Source organism: Gopherus flavomarginatus, chromosome 5, assembly GCF_025201925.1.
Source record: "Gopherus flavomarginatus isolate rGopFla2 chromosome 5, rGopFla2.mat.asm, whole genome shotgun sequence".
NCBI classification, from domain to species: domain Eukaryota; kingdom Metazoa; phylum Chordata; order Testudines; family Testudinidae; genus Gopherus; species Gopherus flavomarginatus.
The window spans coordinates 130858499-130878193 of record NC_066621.1 but is presented as its reverse complement, the minus strand read 5'-3'; the positions used below and the strand labels follow the sequence as shown (position 1 = coordinate 130878193).

Genomic DNA, 19695 nt, shown 5'->3' with positions numbered 1-19695 from the left:
AGGCCCCCCCTGCCCCCCGCTGGACCCTGGAGTTTTTAATAGCATGTTGTGGGGGCCTCAGAAAGAAAAAGGTTGAGAACTGCTATACTACACAACCTCACTTCCTAGAAAAGTGTTAGAATGGAGAGGCCAATGAGGTTGTAACATTGAGGTTTTTAATATTGACACTATGTTCCTTTGTCTTCAGTGGAAACGGTATTTGGCAACAGCATTTGGTTTCAGGTTGGCTCCTAATTCCCCTGACAGTTACAGCACTTCTGAAATTAAGGAGATTGGGGAGAAGGAGAGGGAAAATTAACTTCCTCGGCTTTGATTTTGAGAAGTCACTAGTGTCTAATGTTCCCAACTCACTCTGTGTATTTAACAAGCACTAAAATGGCAGATTATATTGAGAATTGAATGACTTAGTGACTTATCCTTGGCAGTGGTTGGCCAGCAAGCTGTTGAGGCTGTGCAACACTGGGATTAGCTGTGTGTCAATAGTGTGGTGGGTCCATTTTAGTCTGAAAACTAAAGGTATTTATGCATAAAAACACATGATATCTAGTGCAGCGATAGCTAATTGTTAGCACCTTTCACTCAAGGATTTTAAAATGCTTTACACATGTTGGAGTAAACTTCACAGCAAAAATATTATGCCTGGTTGTGGGGAGAGAGACATGACTGAGACACAGAGAAGTTGAGTTCAGGACACAGTATAATTTAGGGCTTATCTACAAGGAGCAGCAACAGGCAGTAGGGAGGATGTAATTTCTTATCCTCACTACCGTGTTGTGTTGTATTTGGCCCACATGGACCCCGCTAGTGTGTGCTAAAAGTTCTTTAGAGTGCTTTAATGTGATATAACAATACTACATTAAATAGTTCAGACACTTCTTTTCTTTTTTAGTTCAGCATAGTAACGAAACTGCTGCATTTGAGTATATAGTGATATTTACTCCCTGCCTCACCTTGCTAAAGGTATCTGCATGTTGAGATTATCAGTTAATAGCTAACTGAACAAATGGTGTGTGTGTGTGGAACAGCATTGGACAGAAATGACGGAATCATAAGTGTTCTTTTGTAATTGGCCAACCTCATCCCAACCACAGTGATAAAATGCTTTGTGTCTCACTGTGCCACTCGTAAGTGATTTCTACTGTTACAAGAACCGATATCCTAGTTCAGTTTATTCTTTATCTTGTCAGCATTGTTTCGTTACAAGGTCATAAAGGGACAAGTGTTCAGATGGGAAGGCCATGATATATAATCGGCTTCAGCACTGTATAAGGAATATATTATTCAGCAATATATTAACAAATCCAGCAATTAGTACAATGATGACACTTAAATATACTAGCTGTACTATTTTAAAAATGTTTCAGTGAGACTTTGTAGTATTTCCCTTTAATGTTTCTAGGTTAAAACATATGAGATGTATGTAAATCATAATGGATCTTACTCTTCCAGTTTTTGTATTGCAGTAGCTCCTGGATGCTTCAGTCAGGGCCCCACTGTACACGTACATAACAAAAAGACAGTCCCTGCTCTAAAGGTTTTACAATCTTAAAACCAATCCTGCAAGGGACAACTACACCCATGTGGAGGCCTGTTCAGGTTAGTGTAGCTCTGTGTTGGTGCAGCAGTCTGTCCACCAGTTCGCATTTGCAGGATCAGGGCCTAAGTGTCTGACAAGAGAACACATGGCCACAACAAATAGAAGGGGTGAGAGAGAGCACAAAGTACTAGTGGGATTAGTGATAGGTGGAATAAGCAAAGGTAATAGTACATCAGAAGCCCAGCCGCTTTTGGGTGTTTTGTAGGCATCATGGAGAGGTGAGAGATTGAAGGATATCAGGTGTGTTCTTGTCCCTTTTTAGTCTTGGTCCTTGGTCTTGCTATGATCTTTCTTTCTTTTTTTTTTTTTAAAGGAAAGTATATATTATTTTACAAGGAATTTTGTAATAATCCAACAGATTCTCAAACACTTTTTTCAGGAAAAAGTTCCTCCCCCCAGAAGATATGGCCTGTTTTAAAAGAAAAGTCAGCCAGCCTGTCTTTATTCTTGTACTAAACAGCCATCATATTTTGCATATCCTAGAACAGCAGTAGGGGCTGTTGTGTAAAACACACGCATAAACGCACACAAATTTTAGTGAAAGACAGAAAAGAGCCAGGACTCCTGAGATATAGTTTCTTGGCTAGGTTTAGTTGATTATGGTAGTTAATAGTGGCTTTCACAGAGCAAAGTACAGGATAATACAAGAGCAGCGTGTACCTTTCTGTAGTCCAGGAAGTGCAACTCTTGTTTCAACTCCAAACAAAATCTATGTTTGTCCTGTTGACTAATATTGAGAATGAGCAGCCTCTTTTGTTTTCTGTTAGTTTGCAGTGCCGGTTTGGTGCAGTATTTAGTCATGAGAGCTTCCAGGTCCTTGCACTGTAGTCACTCAAATAAACTTTGGTTGCTAAAGAAAACCACAGACTTCAATGTGTTTAGGTCTGGCTGGAAGACAAGAATTCCATTTTGTGAAAAATTTCAGGGTTTTGGCATTTGGTTCCATTTGGCATTGTGGTCTTTCAAAATTTTTGTTTATTTTAAAAAAAAAATCATCCCTCCTTCAACCCCGCTCGAACAATAGCTAATAGTCTGTTGGTTAGGGCACTCACCTGGGATGCGTGAAACCCAGGTTCAAGTCTCTCTGCACTGACTGGTTCAGGCCAAGGACTTGAATCTGGCTGTCACAGATGTGTGCTCTGACCACTGGATTACTGGTTATTCTGTTTTCCCCTCTTTGTTTGTCTCTCTTCCTGATGAAAGTTTTGTCAAAACAGATATATTTCTGCAAAAACTTTTGGTTTTGACAAATTTGAATTTTCTGGTGGGGAAAAATTGTCTCAATTTCAGATCGGCTCTAGTTTGCACAATGAACATATGGCTAAAAATGTTCTGAGACTGTGCTTTCTTTGCAAGAGTGAGAGAGAAAGAGAAAACGCAAGCACACTGGCCTAAAGTTGCTGTTTCATCTAAACACTTCATGTAGTTTTACATGTGTACTGATGATCAAATTCAGTGCTTGCATACCATTTCCCTCTTCTTTTTCAAGGTGTGTGATGATGCACCTTTGTATCTGGGGTTAGTGTCCAATATAGAACAGGTTACTGGTAATCATGTTCTGAGACATCTTTGGTAGAGAAGGGAAGGCTCTGGTACTTGCAGCCATCTGTGTATAATGTTTTTTCTCCCTCCAAGAAATTTCTTGGGGGCCTGCTGGCCCTACACACAGGTTAATAGAATTAGTTGGGGAAAATGGTGCTGGAGGGAGAAACTCATGAATATTTTTCTCACAATTTTCCCAATTTATACGCTGTATTCAAAAATTTTAAAAAATGCAACTACTCTAATTATGGTTTAAAAAAATAGGGTGCTGTTAGGTGGGAAAACATAATACTTCAGCAAGGTTTTTCCCCTTATTCTTGTCCTTTCTGTTCTGAATGACATTCTGGGCTGTGAGCTCCGAGGATCTGTTTGTGAGGGAGTTAGCGTGTGGAGTTCTCTCCACGAAAATGTGGGTAAAGGGTGAGTGGAAATCCTTGCTGGCTAGCTGATTTAACAAGAGATCAAAACAATTAAGTGTGTTTAAACTGTCAGCACAGTGAAAATAACTCTCTTTTTTGTTTAAAAAAAGCTCTCTAGCTTGTTTCCCTTCTGATTCCTCTGCTGGAGGAGCTCTAGTATAGCTCCAGGATTTGTATAGCACACAGAGGTTCATTGATCTCATCTGCCCTGCTGCTTGGGGGTGTTAGGTAAATAAAGCAAGTCCTCACTCACCTCTCCAGCACCCGAGTTCGTGCGGAGTTGGTATGGGGCACACAATTCTGTCAGAGACCAGACACCAATGCGTTGATCAACGGGCTCACACTATCCTTAGCTCTAAAAGCTTTAGATTAAGTGTGGCCCCTTTATTAGGGGTGAGCATCAATATTTATACACAGAAGTAAACAAAGTGATTAACAAAAGATAATGGTCATGCATAATCAATCAAGATTTTACAGGAAAAGCAAGTTAACAAGTAAATGCATAGAGATAAAGGCTAATGGCTATTTGAGAAAAGGGGGTGTCATGAGTAGTTTGCAGGTCAGTGCTTGGTTCAAAAGGGTTCAGGAAGGATTATGCAGAGACAGCCAGTCTGGGTGTGTTTTGGCTCCCCAAAGTTCACCAAAAGTTTAGACCCAACATTCCTCCATTTGTAGCTTTGGGATAACTATTAATCAAAAAGCTACACCCTATTTCAAGATCTCAAGGGCCGCTTGGCAATTTCAGCCTGGGCCAATTCGAAGAGAGTAAGGCTTTTAGCTGAAGTGGGAAAAGAATAAACTGACTTACATGAGTTTATGAGGGAGGGGACACACTGAATACAACAACACAGTATTATAAGGACTACTATGGCCCCAACAACACCCACCAAGAGTTTTTTAACCCACCCAAATCCGGGCAGCCAATTCCATAAGGCTCCCCACCAATCATAAGGTGGCTGGCCAGAGGAGTAGTTTTTAGCCATTTCCCTTAGGTGTTTGGTACGTTGAAAAGTGTCAGAGTAGGTGTCATTTACAAAAACACAGCATTCTTCATTTATGAGGGCGCAAGTTCCTCCCTGGGCTGCTAACATTATGTCTAAAGCCATTCTGTTTTGCAAAGCTAATTGGCGCAGCTGGGACATTTCCCCGGCCTGATTTTCAAATAGGGTTGCAGTTTCATTGGTCAAAGATTCTAATAGTCCCTGTAGACGGATGATAGCACCCTTCAAGCTAGTGTGACCAGCCCACCGCTGCCAGGACAAACCATCACGGAGATTAATATCTCTGTCAGTTTCACGGATGTTACGAACGTGGGGAAAATGAGGGGGAGTGAGGGAGATGCGAGAAGGCGGTGCTAGCCATGCCAAATAACATGACCCTGCCCAATCAGGGGAGAGAAAATAATAAGCTTTGGGCCCGCACACCCAGTATGTTCCATATAATGCGTTTTGGGTATTCCATTTCTCAAAGTAGGAGGTAACCCACCACCCGTTGTACCACTGTTCCCCTGGTAACGCAGAGGGGTCGTTGTGTGAACTGCAGAGGCACAATTTGGTAGTGTTGTTCTCAAAGGGCAGTGTAGTACTGCTTGAGCAGTTGTAGAAGGCAATTGTGTATCCTTTAACAATTAGTTGGACACCCTTGAGATCTGAGCAGGGCTTTTTAAAAACTGACTCTGAAAACCTGCCCCTCCATGAAAAAGTTGAAAAGGTTGGATCGGGGTGAGGGATCCACATATGGGATAAGTGGGATGCGCAAGGCTTGAAGCCAAGATTTTTACTAAAGGCGGTGCCATTAAAATATATGTTGCATTTACTTGTTCCCACAAAAGTTGACCCTTTTCCTTTAACAAAACACAGTGATCCTGTTTGATTGGTTACCCTGAGATATTTGTTAATTGGCACTCCTGTTTTGTCCCATGTAAGATTGGGTTGGACTGGATCTTTTATTCTAGTCGGTGGCATCCAAGTCATATTAGCAGTGGTTAGGGGAATGGGTGTGAAGGGGAGTCCCTGTGCTGCATTTACTGGAAATTGAGTACATACCCAGCAATTACTTCTATTTCCTAAAATACGAGTTTTAACCTCGTGGGAATATCTAATAAAAGCATTATCTTCATAAGCAGAAAATAAACTAAAAAAGCATAAAAAAAAAACATACAGTTGTCAGAATAAAGGGTCCTCTCATTTTTTTCGAGTCAATTTAAGTCTAATGTCTGAGAGGTAAGCTGGTCCACTGGTCGGAGGCAGTGTCCTCAGTGGTGACAAGAGCTGCTGGTCCGTCACTGTGGTCCACTACGGCTGGCTTGACGTGGGAGTGGTGGATCCAAGATTTGCGTCCTTCCAGGAACACTGCAGTCTGGGTTGTCAAAAGAACCTGGTGGGGTCCAGTAAACCTTGGCTGGAGGGTGTCATCACGAACGAACTTTTTGGCCCAGACGAAGCCCCCTGGTTGGAACGGGTGGATCTGTTCCTCCAGCGGCACGGTCTGGGAAAACTGCGAGGCTTTCCAAAGGGTACGGAGGCGAGCCTGTAGGGAGAGAAACTGACAGGTGGTCATATGATCCCCTCCCAATAGTGAAACATCAGTACGTGGTAGCGCCCCGCCTTTGAAAGGGGGGTGTCCATAGAGCAGTTCAAAGGGGGATAATCCCAATGCGCGGGTTGGGCGAGTACGAAGGTGAAACAGGACCAAAGGAAGTACCTGAGGCCACTTTAATCCTGTTTCCTGACAGTATTTAGCCAATGTAAACTTAAGTTCCCTATTCATACGCTCAACTTTCCCGCTAGACTGGGGGTGGTAGGGTGTATGAAAGGAGTGTGAAATGCCCAGTCCTTGTTCTAAACGGCCAAGGACATGACCAGTAAAGTGAGGTCCGCGATCTGAGTCGAGTACAAGAGGGATGCCAAAACGGGGTACAATGTCTCTAAGGAGAATCTTCGCCACTGTGGCAGCAGTACAATTAGCAGTAGGAAAAGCTTCGACCCAGGAAGTCAGAGGGCAAACCAAAACAAGGAGGTGCTTTTTCCCAAAAGCCTTTGGCATATCTGCAAAGTCAATTTGAAGATGTTGAAATGGAGCAGCAGGCGGAGGTCTTCCACCCTTAATTTTGTTAAGAGGCGGAGCAGGTCCATTACGCTGACATGTGCTGCATGCTTTCACTATTGATAGGCAATAGGGTTGAATGCCTGGAGCATACCAAAAGCGAGCGATAGTGTCCACGAGGGCGTGCGTGCCGTAGTGACCCCCTTTATCATGGTGCCAGCGAACTGCCACGGGGTATGTGGAGCGAGGGAGGCAGGCTCGGCCATCTGGCATAAGCCAGGTCCCTTTGACCAGAGTGGCCCCGAGGCTCTCCCACGATTGTAGTTCAGCAGCGGGTACTGGTACGGGGTGCGGTGGAGTAAAGGAGGAGGCTGCAATAGCCAAGGTGGGCATGGCTAAAGGTAAGGTGGCAGCCTTCTTGGCAGAGGCGTCAGCCAGGGCATTCCCACGGGTAACGGGGCTACTATCTTTAGTATGGGCCCGGCAGTGAACTACAGCCAGGACAGAGGGTTTTTGGAGGGCGTCCAAAAGCTTGTGGATGAGGGGGAGGTGCTGAATGGGTTTACCGGCAGCTGTCTGGAAACCTCGAAACTTCCAGAGGTGGATATGACAATGCACAACTCCAAAAGCATATTTGCTATCAGTAAAAATGGTAACGGTCTTACCAGCGGCCAACTGGCAAGCTCGGGCCAGGGCATAGAGTTCAGCGGCTTGGGCTCCCCAGTTGCCTGGCAGTGAGGCGGCCTCTTGAATGTCCCATTCAGAGGTGACAGCATAACCAGTGAAACGCTTGCCATCAACATAGAAGGAGCTTCCGTCCGAGAAGAGGATGCAATCGGGATTGTCCAGTGGCACGTCAAACAGGTTGTCTCTTATCTGTAAGATGCTGTAAACTACTTCCACACAGTCGTGCTGATCCTGGAGGACTGGCAGGTCAGGAAGCAAGGTAGCTGGATTAAGGGGTCCACACCTTTCAAAAATTAGGTTAGTGTCTTCTAAGAGTTCGGCCTCTAGCTGTTGCTGATGATGGGCCGAAAAGACTTGGGTTGTGCCCCTACGCAGAAGGGCTGACAAGGCATGAGAGGTCCAAACCGTGGTAAAATGACCCAGGGTTAGGCTCTTTGCCTTTGTGATCAGCAGGGCAGCTGCTGCCAGAGTCCGGGTGCAGGATGGGGTTCCCTGAGCGACAGGGTCGATTTGCTGAGAGTAAAAAGCAAGCGGGAAATGGTGGGGCCCGCTCAGCTGGGTAAGGACACCACTAGCAATTCCGCCCCTCTCGTGGACAAAAAGGTGAAAGGGTTTGCTGTAATTGGGGGGGCGGAGAGACATGGAGGAGGTCACACTGTCCTTGAGTAACTGAAAGGCTTGAATAGTGTCCGGGGACCACTGCAAAGGGTCAGGAGCAAGGTTAGCAGTGAGTCGGTGGAGCGGTTTGCTTAACTCCCCGCAGGACGGCAACCAGGGGCGACAGAAGCCAATTAATCCTAAGAAACCTCAAAGTTGTTTCTTGGTGTTCGGTAGAGGGCAGTTTTGAATAGTCTTTATGCGGGCTGGGTCCATCTGTCTTCCCTCTGGGGTTAACAGGAAGCCCAGATATCGGACCTTCTGTGAGACCCATTGAATCTTTTTAGGGTCTACCTTGTGGCCTCTGGTGTGTAGGTATAATAAAAGTGCCTTACCATCGATGCGGAGGGCAGCTTCTTCGCGATTACCTAATAGGATGTCATCTACGTATAGGACCAATGTGGATCCCTGCGGACTGGTGAAACCTTCCAAGTCGTGGCGGAGGCACTGGCTGAAAATCGTGGAGCTGTCTCTGTAGCCTTGAGGAAGTCGTTGCCAGACATAACTTTGTCCCTCCCAGGTGAAACCAAAGAGATACTGAGAGTCTGGGTGCACAGGAATGCTGAAAAAAGCTGATTTTAAGTCAATAACAGTGAACCACTCAGCATCCCAGGGGATTTGGCTGATGATAGTAGCTGGATCAGGAACTACTGCATGAAGAGGGACCACATATTGATTAACAACTCGTAGATCCTGTACAAAGCGCCAACGAACAGGGTCTCCGTCCTTTTTAGGAGGCTTTTTGACAGGCAGTATAGGGGTGTTACAGGGAGTGCGCTGAGGGCGGACTAGCTTTTGTGCAATGAATCCCTCGATAATGGGGCGGATGCCCTCCCGGGCTTCCAGCGACAGGGGGTATTGAGGGACTGACGGGGGGGTTAAGGAAGGCTTCACCTGAATCCTTACGGGCTCTGCCGAAAGGAGCAGGCCAACATCAGTGTCAGAAATTCCCCAGAGGGTTGAAGGCAAGTCAGTGAGGTCAGGGGAGAGAGAGGGGGGTGTTTCCCAATTACCCTGAGTAGGGGCCGAATCTCCTAACACTGTCATCAATAATCCTACCCCTTCAGGAGTGCAGGTTAAAGTAGCCTCAAGCTTACAGAGTAAATCCCGGCCCATCAAAGGGATCGGACAAGCTGGGGAAAAAAGAAAACGGTGAGGAAAACATTTCTCAGCATAAATAACATTCAAAGGCAAAGTGAGTCCCAGAGACTGTGGGTTGCCCTCCACCCCAGTCGCAGTTTTAACCTCAGAGGATAGCCAGGGAGAGGGGGCATGATTTAAAAGAGAGAAAGTAGCCCCAGTATCAATGAGGAAAGAGACAGGCAGTCCCTGGACTGAAAGGGTTAAACGAGGCTCTTTGCTGGGAGGGGAGAAAGTGAGAAAGGAGCCGGCTAAAGACATTAAGGAAATAAGACCATCACATTGTTTGCCTTCGCCCCCGGGGTACCGTCATTGAGGAGGCTGAGTTTGCTGCGGCTGCTGCTGTTTCCCGTAGTTGATCCAGGCCTGGGGAATGGGCTGAGCTGGTGGTGCAGGGGTGTATTCCTCACTTGTGTAAGCATCTGCGGATGCAACCAGACCCTCTGGGCGTCCCCAGGGGCATTCACGTTTAAAGTGACCGGGCTGTCCGCACTGAAAACAATTTCCTGATGGCTGGGGTCGCCAGGACCCTCTTCCCCGAGCACCCTGGAATCCCCTGCCACGGCCACGGCCTTTGCCTCGAACACCGCCGTGAAAAGCTAAAGCCATCAGCTTATATTCTTCCTTTTTCTCTTTCTTTTTACTACTTTCCCTTTCTTTCTCCCAGGCAAAATCAGCTACGTCCAACACTGAAGTGACTGACTCACCTCCCCAACCAGGGCGAAACTTTAAGAAGTAATCCCTTACAGGGGGCACCGACTGATTCACAAAAAACGAAATAAGAGTAGGGTGGTCTGCTTCTCTCTCAGGATCCATCTGAGTGAACATTCGGGCCCCCTCCAATAGCCTCGACCAGAACTTTCTGGGCGGCTCATCAGATTCCTGCCGAATCTGCATGAACTCAGCCTGATTAGGCGAGCGGCGAGCCATTTCCTTGAGTCTCTCTAACAATCGCTCTCGATCTGTTCGCAGCTGAGTCAGCCTTGGCTGAGTCCAGTCTAGGGGATTCCAGCCAGCGGCCAGATCCCGCCTATCCATCCAAGTAAGATTAACTGCATTGCTATCTCCCCATGTCCTTTCTGCCATCCACAATCTACTACGTTCCTCTCCGGTCAAAACTCTACTTAACAACTGATCCACATCCGTATAAGTAGGATTATAACTTAAAAACAATCTTTCTAGAAGTTCTATGATCTTTCGGGGATTTTCCCCAAAAGACCCTGACAACCGTCCCCACTCTTTCAAATCCCATTCTAGCCATCCTTTATATTCCACAATATTAGCATGTTGTAACCGTCCATCATTGCCCATATAAGGTTGATCGTGCACCTGTAAAGGCATCTCTCTAACTATACTTTTATTACTCGCAAGAGATTTGACGGGGACATCCTCTGGGCTATCCTCGGGGGGGGGCATGCACCCTGCTGTATCTGCTTGGACATTAGCCTAGTAACTACTCCTCCCGAGGTTTGCCCCTTCATTTCCTCCTCATCCTTCTGCAGAAATTCCAATCTGGGATCCTGCAGATTCCCCTCTGCTACATGGAGAGAGTCCCCCTGCGGAGGAATAGGGGCAGGTGCAGAGGGGACCAGCTGACGAGTCAAAACACGCCGTGGTCTACACCCTTCATCGAAATAACCTGGAGGGGGTTCACTCTCGGGAGAGTACCTGACTGCCATAATTTTTAAAGATTTCCACAGCTCTGCTGCTGTGTCCCAACAAAACCAGTAACATAACTGTCCCGGATGGTCTTTTTCGATCTGGCTCTTTACTCCTCTTAAGGCAGCCTGTTCGAAAGAGCCATACGAAGGCCACCTCATCTCCGGGTCGGCCAATACCGCGGTATACCCAGTCCAATTCCTTACACATAGTGTGTACAACTTCTTCCTAGACATTCCTGTCTGTACTGGGAGTTTCCCTTCGTTCTATAACTTATTTACAATCCCCAACGGACTCTCAAGAGGCACGCTAGTCCCTTGACCCATGGTGTCTGACAGGAGCCCTCCAACTGGCGTTTACCCTGCTGTCCAATACACGACCCCTCAATATTGAATTGGCTGGGAGAAATCTCCTGTGGCGCCTTGCCAATTCATATATGAGTGGTCTGACCACTGGACAGAGGTACCGCACCAGAAGGAATCCCGGACGAGCCCCCAAATTGTTAGGTAAATAAAGCAAGTCCTCACTCACCTCTCCAGCACCCGAGTTCGTGCGGAGTTGGTATGGGGCACACAATTCTGTCAGAGACCAGACACCAATGCGTTGATCAACGGGCTCACACTATCCTTAGCTCTAAAAGCTTTAGATTAAGTGTGGCCCCTTTATTAGGGGTGAGCATCAATATTTATACACAGAAGTAAACAAAGTGATTAACAAAAGATAATGGTCATGCATAATCAATCAAGATTTTACAGGAAAAGCAAGTTAACAAGTAAATGCATAGAGATAAAGGCTAATGGCTATTTGAGAAAAGGGGGTGTCATGAGTAGTTTGCAGGTCAGTGCTTGGTTCAAAAGGGTTCAGGAAGGATTATGCAGAGACAGCCAGTCTGGGTGTGTTTTGGCTCCCCAAAGTTCACCAAAAGTTTAGACCCAACAGGGGCAGTGGAACTGTCCCCAGCAATGGGGAAGCTCATGTGTTTGGGGACAGGGCTTTCCTGAGGACAAGCTCCAAACTCCGGAACTCATTTATGTAGGAGCCTTGCCACTTTCTCGTCCAAATGTAAAAATGAGGGCACCGCCTTTGCCCTCATTTCACTCAAAGTCACCCTCATAAGATATCGGTTTATATGGATAGCTAATCAAAACCAAACAGATCCTAACATACAACTTCATACATCTCTCCCGGGAGAAGGGGCACTGGAGTGGAGAGGAAACCTTACTTCATTGATGTTTGTCAGCATGTATGTTTTTTAACCTGGAAGAGCACTTGGGTGTCGTGTTGATGGGCGTGGTGTAAGTACCTGCATCGGATAGAACCTGAGTCTTCCATGTGGCAATGTCCTGCTGCTATGATGCTGGCATGACCCAGAAGTGATTGTGTGAGAAATAAGTAGGATCATCTTGGTGTTTTATTCTAATCTACATGTTAAAACAGGAAAAAATGTTTTGAGCAAAACTATTTGCTGTCAGGTGTTATGTTTATCCATGTAAACATACACATGAAAATGAAACATGTTATGGCATGTTGACATTAAATGGTTATTTTAAAATTAAATACTTGTATAATACCTCAGTATGTGCTGTGGGGACCACAAGATCCCTGCGCATAAGTTTTCTTCCCACTGTATGCTCTTTGTGCTACTGTGGGCAGCAGTTTCCCCAGCAGCCTGGCACCCCATGTTTGCTAACAATGAGCATTGTTTGGGAGGCGGGCACAGTATACTTTTGTTCTGGTTTGATCTCTCTCTTTGTACAATCAGTTAACGTGACACTTTACTTAATTCCACTCCTTGTTGACAATTTTTCACCTGCCATTAAAGTAGCAATAAATGATCATGACTCTAACTGCAAGAGATTAGAGACAAAACTTTGTTTCAGTGTTTGCTTTGTGCTTTTGTCACAGCTTTTTGTATAGTCTGTTACATTGCTTCTCTTCTGTTTTGGTGTCTCCTCTTAGTATGGGTATTTCTCAAAAAATAAGGAAGGCAAAGAAATCATGGGGAAATGTAATTGTGAAATCATAACATTTGGCAGGGGGACTCAGGGATAGGTATAACTATTTCTAATTCATTTTAAGACTGAAACTACTTTTAGTATGCTTAAAAAGTTTTTAAACTGACTAAATTACAAATTGATACCATTCCTTGGAGTGAGAAGCGCTCTGTGTTAGCAAGCTTCATGGTGAAATCCATCTAGTATTTAAAAAACTATTGCGGTTACCATAATGAATAATCCCTATTGTTAATAATGATGCTGTGCATCTTAAAAGGAAGGTGTGGTCCAGTGGTTTCAGCAAAGGATTAGAAGATGAAGTCTTGAGTTCTAAACCCAACCCTGCAATTGACTTCTCTTGGGCAAGTCGCTTACCTTTCTGTCCGTTTCTCCATATGTAAAGTGAGGATCCAGTCTGTCTGGAGGTGCTATTGTGCAGATTGATTAGATGTTTGTAAAACAGTTTGGACTTGAAGAGCGCTAAGTATTTCTAGTATCAAAGCACAGTACAAAGGCTAATCCTTACGTTTTGGATTTAGAGTCCAGTCCAGCACCCACTGACGTCAATGGAAGACTTTGCATTGATTTCACTGGGAACTCTGTATGCATTTCTCTCTCGTACACGCCCAGACACCTCCTGCCCATCTTTTATTAATGGAGAATCTGAGACACAGGGTGGAGTGGTGGGAAGTTATTTTTCATGACCACACACAATTGGTGACAGGGACATGGCTGGGATTAGACATGAGAACTGTCTCCCTTCCATACTAGTTGCATTAAGTCCTGGCTGCCTGTGTAAACATATAAATCACTAAAACAGGAACTTGGACCTGTTTCAAATTTATATTGTTACTGTGGCAGGTTGTCATTGAGCTGTGCTACTAGGATCCCCTTTTAAGCACATTCTGAATACATGTTTGGCCCAGGGAAATACTCTGTATAGTAATCTCAAAAAATGTTTTTGCAGCATCAAGTACAGTACTCACATTCCCTATCTCTTGGCACTCCTGCCTCCTTTTCTTATGCTGAGTGATTTTTGTGTGTGTGTGTGAGATACGCACAACTGCTCTTACACTGTGTTGTCTGCTGCCTTTAGTGAGGAGTTTTAGCAGAGAATTGTCATTCCTAGAAGCGCAAACAGTGCTTTTAAACTATTTTTCTTTTAAATCAAAGTAAATTGCCATTTGTAGGCAGCATTTTCCTTTTTTGTGGCACAACCTAATAGCGCTTTTAACACATTGCAATGAGAGAGGGATCTGAGTGCAGTGTTTTCAGCTAAAGCACATATTGTTCAGGCCACGTCCAGACTAGGAATTAAAATCGATTTTAGATACGCAACTTCAGCTACGTGAATAACGTAGCTGAAGTCGAATTTCTAAAATCGAGGTACTCACCAGTCTGGACGGCGCTGCATCGATGTCCGCGGCTCTCCGTGTCGATTCCGGAACTCCGTTCGGATTGATGGAGTTCCGGAATCGATGTAAGCGCGCTCGGGGATCGATACACCGCGTCCAGACTAGACGCGATATATCGATCCCCGAGCAATCGATTTTAACCCGCCGATGCCGCGGGTTAGTCTTGAATAATGTCTTGAAACTATGAAGCCCTGCATCTGTGTTGGGTGTCTTTAGCTGGCAGTAGGGCTGCAGGAGATGATTATTGGAGCCTTTTAAGAAGGCAGAGTGACTAGGGGCTGCCATATGCTAGCCTGATCTCCTTTGCAGTTGCAAAAGCTTAAGAGTTCATTTCCTTTTCTTTTTCTTCCCTCTAACACAGCCAGCTGCCTTCTGAGCACCCCTTGTGGCGAGGGACACTCTGCAGTGTTCTGCCTCTGTTTTGCCCTTCTTCAGGTCTTCTTTATCCCCCACCCCGGCAGTCTCTCTCATCCAAATGCAGCCCTTTTCGGGTTCAGTTTTTTTGGTTTTAATTACCACAAAGTTGTAAAACGCAACCAATCCAACAAAAATCTTCCACCCAGCCATAAGCTAGGCTTAGCCCTTTTTTCCTGAGGTACTCACTCTTCCTGGTCTCTGACCAGCGGGAGAAGATGTAAGGCCTGGCCTGCCTTCTTCTAAAGGAAGAACAAAACTTTCAACTGGGTCTTCTTACCCTGCCCCAACTCCCTTCCTTAAGCACTCTACGAGGACCTCTCTCCCTGCAGCTTCCTTCTGCAGTTACCCTTCTAGCTCTGCCCTCACTGAAATGCCCCCGACCCTTTATAGCCAAAGTGCAGCCCTGTGATTAAAATAAGAGCTCCTTAATTGGCTCAGTTTGGACAACTGCTCTGGCACAGGGGAGCTGCTCTTATTTTAATCACAGGGGCCTGCCACCCTGTGACATTCCCCCTATACATTTCATCTGCATGTAAAATCGTTTGCCCCGAGAATGTCACGAAATTAAATTGTTTACTCCAAAATGTCTGTCGTGAACGCCTACACTAGCCCAGGAGAGCTCTGAGACATTCCTTCGAGCAAGCCCAGAAGGGTGGGAGCTGTATCTCTTCATCTGAACTGTAAATGCAAAGTTCACCCACAGAGTTTGCTAGGCACTGTGCCCAGACAGTTTTAAAATTAGATTAAAATCCTGCATTGTTGTATCCTGAAACCAACATGGCTATTAGAGAGTCAAGGTAGGTGAAGTAATATATATTACCTCATCTATCTGGTCTCAGGAAAATCCTATACATTTATAAATGTGCTGTGAACAATTTCAGTCTCTTGGGAATATTTGGAATGTCCTTCCCATGTTCACAGATATTTCAAGCATTACTTCCCCTGAAATGAAGTGGACCTCAGAATGAGGATAGGTGGCAGAGGAAGGGCTTGTGGTGGATGCACAGGACTGGGAGTCAGAATTGCGGTGTGGAGGGAGTCTATTCTTGGCTCTGTCATAGGCTTTATTGTCTTTTAGGCAAGTTAGTTAATCTTTTTGTACCATTGGGTATCTCTCCGTAGGGGATTTAATCTAAAGCTCTTTGATGCATATCAGGTAACTATAACACGCGGGTCACACCAATAGTGTGCACATGTAATGCCTGTTCTGTTTTCGATTTGCGTGGTGTCTGTTTGCTGTGCACTGAGGGATAGCGCTTTCCAGTGCCATCCCAGGGTTCTTTGCTTCACTGCTGAGCAGTGAGCGGACAGGGATTGTCACTGTGAATTGTGGAAAGCCCAGTGGATTCAATTAAAAAAAATCCTGTGTTTCCACTGTCTCTGCACCATATTTCCTTTCTGGGCTGGCATGCGCCAATTTTTAAATTGCTGTTGACCAGCACGGAGCCAACAATTCTTCACGCTGCTATGGCGACGAGAGCGAATACGCACATGCTGCTTGGGTTGTATTGCAGCACTTAGAACTGGATGGATTCTGCATTGGACTTACCACCAAACGTGATGCAGGAGAATATTCTGTGGCAGCAACAACAGAAGGATGTTCTGCAACTGGTGGCAGCAGGACAAGGTGGACCAGTTTCTGGATCACCTACGCAGCGTTCAGTGCCACTTCTTGGTCTGGGAAACCAGTGTGTGTTGGCGGGAATGGATTGTTCTGTTGAGCTATGCTAATCCACAGTGGTAAGAAACCTTCAGGGTGGGGTGGGCTACTTTTAGTTGTTGTTGTTGTTGTTTTGTTTTGTTTTTTTTGTTAAGAATTAGGCAGGACTGACCAGGAGCTGCAGTGGGAGCAGACCAACATGCAGTGCTCCATACCAGGAAGCAAAACAGGTCACCGTGGCAGTCTGGAAGCTTGCCAACCCAGAATGTTACCAGTCTGTAGCCAACCAATTTGGAGTGGGGAGATCAGCTGCTGTAGTTATTCTCATGCAGGTCTGCTATGCTGTTGAACTGGTGCTGTCTAACTGGGTCATGAAGCTGGGTATTTCTCAAGAGACTGTTGATGGTTTTGCATGCATGGGGTGCCCAAGCTGCATTGGGGCAATTGATGGAAGCCGTGTACCTATTATTCCACCCTCTCCTCCCCAGGATGCAGAATTTATAAACAGAAATGTGCATTTCCTCATGATGCTGCAAGGACTTCTGGGTCACTGTAACAGGTTTACAAACATAAATGCAGAGGGCTCTGGGAGGGTCCATGATGCTGGGATCTTTTTAAATGAATGGAGAAAAAACTGTTTGCCCCCAGGAGAGCTGTGGACATTAATGGTGTGGAGGTTGTTCCGGTTATTCTGGGAGACCTGGCTTATCCACTGATGCCCTAGCCTAGATAATGAAGCCATATGCTGGCCACTTAGAAGGAAGGAACATGTTAACTATCACCTGAATCACTGTAGAATGATAGTCAAATGTGCACATGGCCATGTGAAAGGCAGATGGTGCTGCTTCTAGAATAGGTTGGAGGCAGCAGAAAAAAATGTTGCAACCAGTATAACTGCATGTTGTGTTTTGTACAGTATTTGAGAGCAAGGGGGAGAGTCTTACTGACGGGTGGGCGACTGAGGTGCAGAGACTTGTCCGGAGGCTTGAGCAGCCAGCAAGGCATCCCATGAAGAGCACACACCTCCCATGGGAATGCGGTCAGGGATGCCTCTTGTTTGTATTTTAAGTCACATGACTGAATGTGTTAGCCCATCTTGGGGGTGTTGAGATGCAGACATTGCGAGCGCTAGGATATTGCGTGTGGGTGGTTGAAGTTTGATGTTCCCTATGTGCTTTTGTCAAAACCTTATCAGTGTTTTCAATCTTATTTAAAGGATTTTCTGTGCAAAATGTGATAACTCAAAATGGATGTATTGTAAATGATTTTATTATGGAAGAACAATTAAAAAAAAATAACAAAGTTTTAAGGCAGCCAGAAATAATATCTTTGGTTGGTTAAATGTTTTTTTCTAAACACAATCTTCTTAAAAGTTTGTGTGTAGTTGGTCACTTTAATTCCTGCAACAGTGCAAACAAAGTTCAAAGTGCAACAGCAAGAACACTTTAAATACACAACAGTTTTGTTGTGGGAGGGCGGGGGGGAGGGAGGGATTGTATAAAGTTACAGGTGAATATATGCCTTGTCTCTGTCTCCTCTTACTGGCATAGGCTCTGGGACTGAGTGCCTCAGCTCAAAATTCTCAGGGGGGGTTGCAGGGCTCAAAAGAGCTGGTCTCCCAGCTGCAAGTGTCTTTTCAGATCTTACCTCTGCGCACCGAAGTGAATGGGTTCTGCTGGAAGCACCGCTGCAGGGATGCGGAGGGTAGGAGTGGCTTCTGTCTCAGTAGCCAGCATTGTCCAGGGGCTGAAGGACATGGCTGGGTCCCAAATTATGGGCCTGCAGGGCCTGCTTGCTTAGCAGGAGGGCATTCTGACTTAGAGTAGTGTCTGAGTTGCCTCTGCATCTGCGTCTTTTCCCGTGCTCTCCTTCACCATGACAATACTGTTCTTGTCCACAGTGACACTTTCCCTGGCCACTATGATTTATCCTTGGCAGCTGCAAAGATCTTATGTATTTCTTTCTACCTCCGGGTCTTAATATACAGCCTAGTTTTCCTCTGTGACTCTGCCATGAGTTCTGCAAAATCTTGTCCCAAGTCCTCCTTTTCTACATCTCAGGTTGTCTGGCCTGTCAGCAGTATGTAGAGGCCTGTCCTTGACTATCTGGTCTGGCTGTTGCAGGTGCTATGGGAATAGTTACCAGATTTGCCCATTACTTTGGGGAATGCTCATTTATTAGAGTTACTCTTTGGAGCAGAGGTTTCTGTAATTATATCAGTGTACTGCTTGTGTCACTTGTGTTTTCATATGGAGTTCTACCCCTCCTTTCTGCAAGTCCCCTCCCAATGGAGCTACCCTGCAGGACCTAGGTTCCCCAGGGCTGAGTTCCTCCAGAACCAGATGAACACACATTAACAGAACAAGTCTGAGCGGACCGGGTCAATCAGCACTTTCAAGCTGACCTCTTATATGTCCCTGGACTCAGTGGGCTAGGCCAAGCAGCAACCCTTATGTGCCACAAGTTCAGCACGTCCTTATCCCCACTTTAACGTTACAGTTATTCTGGTAGTAACCCACTTGATGAGCAAACCCCAGGGCCGGCTCCAGGCACCAGTATTCCAAGTTGGTGCTTGGGGCGGCAGTCCCTGTTGTTTTGCCTCCCAGCAGCGTGCCGAATTGCCGCCGCAGGCAGTGGGGGCAGTCTCTGCGCCCTTAGGCGGCAGGTGCGTTCCGCGGTGGTGGCAATTCAGCGGCAGCTTCTATATTTAGCTGTCCGCAGCGGCTTCAGCTAAACATAGAAGCTGCTGTCGAATTGCCGCCGCTGCGGAAACGTACCTGCTGCCCTAAGGGAACGTGGACTGCCCCTGCCGCCTGCGGTGGCAATTCAGCGCGCTGCTTGGGGCAGCAAAAACTGTAGAGCTGGCCCTGGCAAACCCCACAGTATTTTGGGGTGCTAGAGGGATCTTTAGCTTAAGTAAAAGAAGCGTTGCTGTAGAGTAAATGGGGAAACTAAAAATACGAAAGAGTAAAGTTCAGAGAGGGAGGGAAGCAACCAGCGTAACCATAAAAGTTATTTATTGAATAATAGTGATAACTACACAAGGAGAGCCTAAACCAACATAACAGTTACATTATTAAAGGTTAATACCTGAGGTAGAAAAGAAAATAGAGGGAGGGATCTCACCCACTCCATGAAGCTTGAACTGGTTGGGGTTCCCAGGTGATGGTGGTAGTAGCTCAGGGTCCTGAGTGCCGGAGACATGCAGAGCCCCCAGCACAATCAGTCAGGAGAAGATGAAATCCCAGTGGAACTGGTGCAGAGTTTGAGTCCATGCAACAGAACACTCACTTGAACATAGGTAGTGGTTTTGGTAGAGAAACAACAGTGGTTCAAGGGAGAACACTAGATTTGTTTATGGGTAAACTGATGACTCGAGGGTTTTCTTTAGACTAGACAATAGGAGCTGATCACTCTTGGCTATGGGTGATGTTCCTTCCAGGGAGCTCACAATGCAATTAGG

At 45.8% G+C, this 19695-nt stretch overlaps 2 protein-coding genes across 5 annotated transcripts in view; one reads left to right on the top strand and one right to left on the bottom strand.

The window, feature by feature from the left end:
* Nucleotides 1-19695, top strand: part of ITPK1 (inositol-tetrakisphosphate 1-kinase) — a 266577-nt gene that overhangs the window by 11109 nt on the left and 235773 nt on the right. The window lies entirely within an intron of this gene.
* LOC127051251 (uncharacterized) lies at nucleotides 5678-10658 on the bottom strand. Of its 2 annotated transcripts, none has more exons than XM_050953337.1 (2): nucleotides 9795-10658; nucleotides 5678-6087 (listed from the first exon to the last, which is right to left on the bottom strand). In XM_050953337.1, exons 1-2 carry the CDS (start codon nucleotides 10501-10503, stop codon nucleotides 5972-5974), a joined length of 825 nt encoding a protein of 274 aa, XP_050809294.1. In that variant the 5' UTR covers nucleotides 10504-10658; the 3' UTR covers nucleotides 5678-5971. The 2 variants fall into 2 exon arrangements, 1 of the variants encoding a protein (XP_050809294.1); XR_007774439.1 differs by lacking the exon at nucleotides 5678-6087 and adding an exon at nucleotides 7006-8509 and having other exon boundaries at nucleotides 9045-10658.

Coding starts and splice junctions, on each gene's coding strand:
- LOC127051251 (XM_050953337.1), bottom strand. CDS start 10,503: ATGCCCCCCCCCGAGGATAGCCCAGAGGATGTCCCCGTCAAATCTCTT. Junction 6,088..9,794: donor GTTTCGCCCTGGTTGGGGAG/GTGAGTCAGTCA, acceptor CTCTCCCTACAG/GCTCGCCTCCGTACCCTTTG.